This window comes from Xiphophorus maculatus, chromosome 16, assembly GCF_002775205.1.
Source record: "Xiphophorus maculatus strain JP 163 A chromosome 16, X_maculatus-5.0-male, whole genome shotgun sequence".
Taxonomy (NCBI): Eukaryota; Metazoa; Chordata; class Actinopteri; order Cyprinodontiformes; family Poeciliidae; genus Xiphophorus; species Xiphophorus maculatus.
Window position 1 is genome coordinate 3,010,291 of NC_036458.1, and position 9,366 is coordinate 3,019,656.

The 9,366-nt window shown below is 37.6% G+C and overlaps 1 protein-coding gene across 1 annotated transcript; it reads right to left on the reverse strand.

Annotated features, from left to right (window-relative positions):
* Positions 1-6,411: 6,411 nt before the first annotated feature.
* LOC102220264 (DELTA-sagatoxin-Srs1a-like) lies at positions 6,412-9,366 on the reverse strand. The gene is made up of 3 exons (XM_014470277.2): positions 9,283-9,366; positions 7,989-8,074; positions 6,412-6,965 (listed from the first exon to the last, which is right to left on the reverse strand). The coding sequence occupies exons 2-3, from the start codon at positions 8,063-8,065 to the stop codon at positions 6,548-6,550; spliced, it is 495 nt and encodes a 164-aa protein (XP_014325763.1). The 5' UTR covers positions 8,066-8,074; positions 9,283-9,366; the 3' UTR covers positions 6,412-6,547.

Below are 9,366 nucleotides of genomic sequence, written 5' to 3' on the forward strand. Positions count from 1 at the left end.
AAGAGAGACAGGGAGGAGGTTGGCTGGTAGAGATAGCCAGTAAGAGTCACTCCCTAATACTGTTTGTTAATGCCTAGATACACAAAGCATGTGAGGTTCAGTTTTAACGAATTACCTGAATCTTTTTCCAGGTGAAGCCTGGAAAAAAATTCATGCTTCACCTGGTGCAACTTGTTTGTCCTCTTAATCATTGATACTCAGGAATGTCCTGCTGGTCTCTTTCTGCCCCTGATGTTATTCTGAAGCCTCATAAATGTCCAGACTGTTAGCTTAGCAGCTAATAGTCACACCAAAGTGTTAACAAGGAAAAACGAGAACTCTCCATGTAAAAACAGGGCAGACAGAAAAAAGACAGTGTGAGTTAATGATAGACTTCTGAAACTGCACTTCTGTGATTCAATCGCCATAAAATACAAAGCAAAGCAAACAGTGTGAACAGGATGTCTAATGTGTACAAACTTAAATCACTAAATTAACGTTAGTGCTCACCTTAAGCCTGAAGACCACAAAGATTCAGTCCGTTTGACTTTATAATTTTAGTTTGACTTCAGAGCAAACTATACAAAAAGTCAGATCAGCTCAACATCTGATCAATATATTGATCAGACAAACACTCTGTTCACAATCAGCTGAATTTACAAGAACACAGATAGTCACCCTGTTCCTACACACTGCCAGGACTTTAATTATCCCCATTTGGTGTTTATATATTCTGACTTAAAGGCCGTTAAATGCCAATAAATAAGCCTACAGATCAGTGGTTCCCAATTGAACAGTTAGCATCAGCTAACAGTTGTAAAATTAAACATAGCTAAAAAGTACAACATGATAAAACTACACCACTCAATTAGAACACATTTAAAGTGTTTTTTGCAATCCTAAAAGCAAAATGCAGCTGTTTTTGTACAGTTTTGGCTGAATTATTGTTCTAAATATGTTGTTCTTTCAGCAAGTGACTTTTGTTTGAGTCTGTATAGTCCAGTTAAAGAATAATTGACTACTAAATTAGTTGGCGATTATTAAATAAATCATAATCAATTCGATTAATTGGTTCAGCCCTACTTCACATTTATAGAAATATTAAACTTGAAAATTGTCTCAAAATTACAATGTTATCTTTTATCGCTATAATTTCTGGGTCAGTTTGTTGTCCAGTAAAGTTTGCAATCGTAACAGGCCTAACCACAGAGTTTTTAAATTAGACCAAGTTTTATTCAGATTTTAGTTTATAGATATCTGAACATCATCAGCCTAAATGTAGAAACTGTAATCTGGTGGAGCCTCATTTTCTATGCAAAACTTAGTCATACTCGGTTTGATTAGGGAACAAATTTGCAACATTTGTTACATTTTCAGCAGTTGTGGTTTGCTTTCACCCTGCACTGTGTCAAACAAAACAGTTTGAGAAACCTGTTCCCCTTCTCGCCTGTAGGGGCGCTGCACCAAGAACCACTGAAGGAAACGACATGAAAGCCTCCAAAGGAGACACTGAGCGCAACTTTATGAAATGTAAACAAAAATGGAGTAGCGTCAGATTTTAGCAGCTGTAGGATTTCTATCTCGTCTTTGGCTAAAGACTGCTAGCCATTTCTCTTGCTAGCGCTAGTTACATGCGCTCGTTTTGGTTGTATTTACCCAGAATGCATTACTTGGATCAAACATTTCAGGAAATAGAAACAATTTGGGTAATTCTACCTTTTTATTTGGTTCAAACTTGGTTGAAACAGAACAGTCTCTTTCAGAGGGATCAGGTGGAGCTCGATTTACGTCCTCCCCTTGTTAACGTTATCTTAGAATAACACCGTTAACAGGATCATAACTATATGTCATAAAGTTTGACAGTTCCAGGTACAAAGTTCAAAAAGGGTGAGCCAGTTGTAGAACAGGAAGGTCATTATTCGATTAAACAGACGCCTGCAGGGCACAAGTAAAACTAATAGTCAACATACCTAACATGGCATGTTAAAGATGTTGTAGATATATAAAAAAAGGAAGAATAAATTACAGCCAAAATAAAAAATTCTTAACTGAAAATTTCTGAGCACCAAAAGTAAAAAACAAATGCTAGAAAAAACTCAGAAATCTTGAGAAAAAGTTCAACTTTTGAAACTCAGAAATTTTCAAGATTTTTTCTAGAAGATTTCTGAGATTTGTTTGAGAAATTGACATTTCTCTAGCAAGTTTTTGACCTTGTTTTGTTCTAGAGAATATTTGATATAAATGTAGAAAAGGAAATGTTTTTCTAGCAAACTTTTTACTTATGAAACTCAGAAATTCTCCTGCTTTTTCTAGAACATTTTTGAGAATAATCTCCAAACTTTATGGTTTTATAGCATTTTTTTTTACTTTTGATACTCAGAAATTTCCTTGTTTTTTTCTAGAAAATGTTTGAGTTTTTTGTGGGAAATGTACTCTTCCTTTGTTTTTTTATTTGTTTTAGTTTTCTTTTAATATATACAATTTAAAAATAAAATCTAAATGATTTGGGGTGATAATGCTAAGGATTAAAATCCACACTGCGACGTTTATAAATCAGCTGCTTTTTGACCAACAGAAACTGAGAAACAACCAGAACCGCAGCTGGTAGAGTGGCTGTTATAATCCCGGTTTCCAGGTTCTGTTTGGTTCCTCAGTTTAAAACAAACATGTGACAAAGTTCTGACCCAAAATTGCGCATATTTTCCAGTACTTTTGTGCAACAACGAATGAAATGTGCAACATGAACTCATCCAGTTCTGGTTGCTGCTGCAGATATTTTTACCGTTAAAGTGTGAAACAGGAAACATTCTGCTCCTAAAGCCAACACGGACCGTCTCCAGGACGACCGACTCAGCACTCCCATAACGGCGGTTAAACTCATTTGAACGTTCTCTGAAGTCCTTACTGATACGGCCCTGTCACCATGGTAACGGCCATGGCGCAGCAGGAAGTCCTTTAGAGAGCTTTTCAAGATAAAAACAGAAACGGACAGAAGTTGCACCAAGAAACATAAAAACTGTCAATGCACGTCTGATTTTCACATCTATTGAACCTCTCAGGAATATATATATATATATATATATATATATATATATATATATATATATATATATATATATATATATAAGTATATATATATATATATATATATATATATATATATATATATATATATATATATATATATATATATATATATATATATATATTATAAGTATGTAACTAAATCCATTATTTCAGGTGTCTAAAATATATGGTTCCCCTCTCATAACTATGGCAACTAAGGAGCAAATGTCACCAAATCCACAGGATTTGTTGTTGATGATGAGAGGAACAAACACAGTTCAAGACTTGCAGGTAAATTAATTTGTTCCCATGTTACGGAGGGGGAGCAGATTATTTCAGGCCGCTAAAATATCCATTCTCTCCTCTCCTCCCTCCATAACTTTTGGAAATAAAGAGCAACTGTTTCCAAATTCTCAAAAATTGTTATGTGTGATAGGATGTAGTACACTAGAAATTTCCTTAATCCACTAATCTGTCATATTTTACATTAGAACGGGATTTACCATAAAATCTACACACTCATCTTTTCAGCAAGTCTTAATTTTTGTGCCCTGCTGTCAGCAGCTTCCTTCCTCTTATATTAGCAATGAAAAATTATAAATACACACAACGTGTTGGAAAACTGTGCTTGGTGACTGACTTTTATTTCCGTCAGGCTTCAGTGACTAAAGTTGGAAAAAGGCCGATTCTCTTGGCGTTTAAAATAACAACGCAAAACAGCGTAAAAAGACCTCGTTTATTAATTTATTTTACAATTTTGTAAATAACAGCTGCCGATTAAACTGAATGTTACAACCTTGACATCATTATATGAGATGTTTTTACCGAGAAATCGATCAGAAGAAAATGAAAATGGTCAGATTCGCCTTTCTGGCTGCACTGCGCGCTCCCGGCGCGGGGAAAGAGATTTTCACAGGTGAACAGAATTTCGCACAAGACCTGGACTTCACGGAGAGACTCGCTAACTGTGGTGTTCCAGACAAAGAAATGATGGAACCTCCAGGATTAAGATTATTAGACACTTTTGGTCTGATTATGCTCCTATGTGTTGGAGGCTGTTTGGTTGTATAATCTGAAGGTAAACGAAATATAACAATTCGCCATTGGAGGCGCTCTTGCTGTGCACAAGAGAGGTGAGAGAAAACCTGTGAAGAAGAAGAGATGTTCTCGGTTCGAATAAACGTTGCCATGTGCTACTTCCAGTTATCTGCTTGAACATTATTTTATTTGACCTAGTGTATCATACACAACACTAACCATCCCCACCCCGCTCTTTGACCTGCTGTTAAATCAGCTGATATAAACACCAAAGAAGAAGTCAGACACAAACGAGCACAGGTAGACTCACCTGTCCGCGTCTAGACCTTTGGTTGTTTCTTGTTGAACACAAGCTCCGCCCCTGAAGCCCACCTGATAACGCAGCTCGGTGGATAAGTGCCTTCATCCAGTGCTACGTCACAACCAGAGGCAGGAGGAGGGACTTATCGCTGTCAATCATTACCGTGTGCATGCTGCTCAATACCAACATAAAAATATAAAAATATCTATCTTTTAAAGTTTTTTTCATACTTCAAAAGCCTCAATTTGTTTACATTTTATTTTGTAAAAGTTAATGTGATTAATTTTGCACCTGTTTTACACTTGAAAAGGTATTTTGTGATGTTTAAATTGCAATACAATTTAAGCAAAAAAAATGTTTTCTTATTAAAAATGTAATTCTTTTTTACTAACATTTTCTCTGATAGATTTCTTTTACTGGCTTTTGAAGCTACTATGCAACTCTGCAACATTCGACTCATTTACTAAAATGATCGTTTACAACAGGTTTCTACGGTTGTTTTGTTAAACAAAACTACTCACGAATGTTAAAATAGATTATTGATAGAGATATATCTGCTGTGGGTTTAAATTATTACTTTATTCTGAATCATCTTTAGAATATGATTCTAAGTTTTCCCTGAACTTTTACTGAATTTTTACTATTTATAATAGAAAACTGTCTGTGTAGCAACTGCCACTCCCTGATCGAGATTCTAAAGTTCAACTGTTGGAAATCGATTAAATAAATCAACCTCTGTAGTTCAGGGGGAGTTTTCTGTTGCATGGCGCGTCCTGCAGCGGTTGCCATGGTGCAGCGGCGTAACGTAACTCTGTAAATGATAGCTTTTCACCTTAGCTAAATAAACAACGCCGCTCTCAGGTGGCCTGACCTGGACTTCACGGAGAGACTCGCTAACCATCCCCACCCCGCTCTTTGACCTGCTGTTAAATCAGCTGATATAAACATTGAAGAAGAAGTCAGACACAAACGAGCACAGGTAGACTCACCTGTCCGCGTCTAGACTTTTGGTTGTCTCTTGTTGAACACAAGCTCCGCCCCTGAAGCCCACCTGATAACGCAGCTCGGTGAATAAATGGGATTCAAAAGGGGGGGCAAGCAGTCCAGAGGCGATGCGTCAGTACGTCAGCACGTCAGCGTGTCCGTTACATTGAGTGGCCTTTTTGTTGAGACACAAAGAAACTACGACACAGAACTACGGCGGTGCATTGGGGTTATTGTAGATAGAAAAAACGGAGGAGATCATTTCTGCCAAAAAAATAAATAAATCTCAGAAGTTTTGAGATTATTTCAGAAAATTTCTGAGCGGGCGTAGCTGTTAGCGCGACCCGTATTTGGAGGCCTTGAGTCCTCAACGCGGCCGTCGCGGGTTCGATTCCCGGACCCGACGACATTTGCCGCATGTCTTCCCCCGTTTCCTGTCAGCCCACTGTCATTTAAGGGACACTAGAGCCAACAAAAGAGCCCCTGGAGGGGTAAAAAAAAGAAAATTTCTGAACAAAATAAGAACATTTCTGAGTTTTGAAAGGTGAAAGAATGAATATGTAGCTTTTATTGTGAACATTACTCTTCTGAGAACAGCTGAAGGTACTTGCTTTCGAAATGAAAATGAAAGCAAAAGTCTTAAAAGTTCTGAAAAGAAAGACATGTAATCCTGCTTTCAGACTGAAAATATGGGCTGTCGAATTATGGCGGAAACATTCCTCCACAAAGGTCATTATTTGTGTCTCTTTTACTCAGAGAACTCAGTTCCCAAGCAGAGTCCTTCTGGACTAAAAGGAAAACCTGCCACCAACAATATTGCATCTACTCTACTTTGAAGAGATTCGTCTGGTCTGGTTTTGGGTGGCAGTTAAGAGGTTAATGCTACATAGTTTATGCTAACTTCTCATAGCCACCAGACTTAACACAAGATTTTTTTTAAATGATAAATTAATGAATGTGAGCACATGAAACATGAGCTGCAAACCAAAGTAGAGAAAAAAATAACATATCTTTCTTTTAATAGTAATTTATTCAAAGTTGACATTTGGTAAACAGGTTACAGTGGGATAAACTGGATAAGATATGATTAAAGAAAGCAGCCTTTAGTGGTTAAACGTGGTTAAATAAAACCAGATGGTGCTGGTACTGGTTTAACTGGACCAACAAAAGCAGCCGGTCTCAGTTGTCGCAGAGCTCCAACTTCAGAATCGGCTTGAAGCTGTCGGACATGCTGGCCCTGATGGTCACTTCACCCTCTTTGTGGGTCAAACTGGGCCCTTTGGCTTTTCCTCGAACGAAACGGTGCTGGACGCCGTAGTACATTTCATTGTAGAGGTCATCATTGCACTGCTTGTCTTTGCTGAAGATTCCCACAGCGTACCAGTTGTAGAAGATGTTGAAGTCATAGGGAACTGCAAACATGACGGCCAGCCGGCCTTTGCACTCCTTGCTGGACTCGTGGACAATGTCGTATGTAAAGATGCCTGATGAGCCACTCGCTGTGTAGACTTTCTTGATGAAGAGAGCGCTGCCGGATTCTGTTGGACGGAGAGTTGGAGGCAGAGGGGATTCACAGTTTCCCTTAAAGACATAAACCCTGGACAGAAAACAGAAAGAGATTTAATTTCAGTGCTACTGAAGGTGCTGTTATTGCTCAGAGTCAGAATCTACTTGTGTAGAACATAGGAGAACATTTATGGTATTTTTGTTAAGGTATCTGTTTTTACCAGAAGGGAAGAAGGTAGGATCATTCTGATCTAAACAGCCAGGAAATAACTCAGGATTCAGTGATATGTAGAAAGATCAATTGAGATGTATTTATACACAGTAACGTAACCATGTTTTTAAATGTTCCAGGTTTAATAAAAGCTCTAATAAGATTCCAGTGTAGAGCAAGCCAAAAAACCTATGCAGGTCTAAGAGTGGACTGGATTGGTTAAAACCTAAACATGCACTCACCAATATAATTACCTCTCTATAAAAGGTGTTGTAACCATCGAAGATCCAGGAGACTGTTGTGACTGTTGAACTAATAATAACCGCAGGCACTCATAAATCTCCTCATTGGGTTTATTTGGAAATATTCCTAATCCTATGTGATGGTTTCACTTTTCCCATCGATTAAAATACAACTAGAACAAATTGTCTCCCAACGTGGGGCTTTACTGAGATCTTCTAATTGAGAATGCTGTTAGTTCTTTGTGAAAGCTCTCTGACTTGGTATTCCACCTCTGTGATGTTTGTCTTTACAAACCCTGTGTACAACTTCAACTGCCGTCTCTTTCAATTTTCAGTCTAGTTCTACATTTAGCAGAAAACACTGTCATCATATTTAGTTTTTGATGGTTGTCATCCCACCACAGACCCCCAGCCACCTCAACACCTCTAGTCAAGCATGGGCCCCAGGGGGATCAAAAAAAAGTCCCCAAAATCCTTGTCTCCACAAGGGGAAATATTGTTTTTGGGTTAGAGGTTAGGTTTAGGACTAAGGTGTGAATTGAGTTTTGGTTAGGGTTAAAAGTCAGGGTAGGGTTAAAGTTAGGCTGTAGAAAATAAATGGAAGTCAATGTAAAGTCCTCACAAGATACAAAAACATGACCGTGTGTGTTTTAAAACTCACAGTGGCTCACACAGCATCAAGCTGGAGCTCTTGTTCTGAATCTCCACAGTGCACTGACGCTGAGTTGGAAGAGGCATTTTCAGAACCTGTTCAGGGAAACAAAATGAAAATATTCAGGAACAATTGGACCCTGAATGGGATTTTGAATTGTAATCATGCAGGTTGACAGGGATAAAATGCTAAATCTTTGCTCATAGGACAGACAACTTCCTTCACTGTTTGTAACACATCGCCAATAAAGTAGTGAGCCTGAAGAGGCATTGTAGTCCATGTATTACATGTAGCTATTTTGATCGTAAAGATTCTGAAATCTTACAAAAAACAAATTTATCGAACTGACAAGTGAACACATTGATTTAAATTATCATTGTTGGTGCTAATTCTACTTGTCATGATGCCTATCCCAACTGCACGTCACTGGAAATACCAGACTTACAAGTTTTGTCAAAACAATTTTACTACTTAAGCCAGTTTTTTTACAATGTCATTGTATGAATTGATGTGAATCTTTCTGTGGAGACAATTCAGGAGTTTATCATGACTTTTTATCCAGATTTAGTTCAGAAAGATAAAAATGATTATAACTACATGAACTAAATACATCATTCACTTTAATGAGATTAGCTGCCATCCTTACAATGACAGTTATTCAGTTTAAACAGTTTATGTGTATATCATCTAGAGGCATTTCACAATAAAATTAGAAAGTCAGTTCAATCATTCATCCATTCCAAATGATCCTAGTTATCAATCAATGAACCAAGTTCAGTTGGTTATTCAGATTAGTTGAAAAGATTTTCATCTAAGAAAACTCAGCAAAATGCACAAGTCTTTGACTTGCAGCATTCCCCCTTCTGGATGAGCATGCAATGACAACCTGCAACATTTCACCAAAGTTAGCACATTTTTAAAATCATGTTTATACATTAATTTTGTGAAATGACCAAACCTGAAAAAGCCCAATAACTTTTGTTGTTATTAGAAGCAATAAAAGAGATCAGCAGTCCTTGCTAGCAATCATTCAGACTTCACTGGAAACAACTTCAGTTTTCTTCAGTCTCTCCAGAGTAACATAAACATCTTTTTAACCGTTCACAGTTCAAAAGATCAAGCAGAACCTCATTGGTAATCCCACTAGAAATATAGAAACAACTATAGAGAACAAAAATGCTGATATGTGGAGCTCTGAAGACAACCAAACCAGAACTGGAACCACTGAATACATCCAGAACCAACCAAAGATGGTCAGAAAAGTGTGAACAGACAAGACGTTTCAAGCAGAAGAGATACTCACAGCTCCTGACTTTCTGAGGAGAACCCGTCGTTTGCAAATCTGCTTGATAGAGAAACAGCTCAGAGTTTTCTACTGATGTAGATG

What these genes read in the sequence shown, in the direction of transcription:
- LOC102220264 (XM_014470277.2), bottom strand. Translation starts at nt 8,065, where the DNA reads ATGCCTCTTCCAACTCAGCGTCAGTGCACTGTGGAGATTCAGAACAAG. An exon ending in TTGATGCTGTGTGAGCCACT is followed by an intron (nt 6,966 to 7,988) that starts GTGAGTTTTAAA and finishes TTTTCTGTCCAG; the next exon opens with GGTTTATGTCTTTAAGGGAA.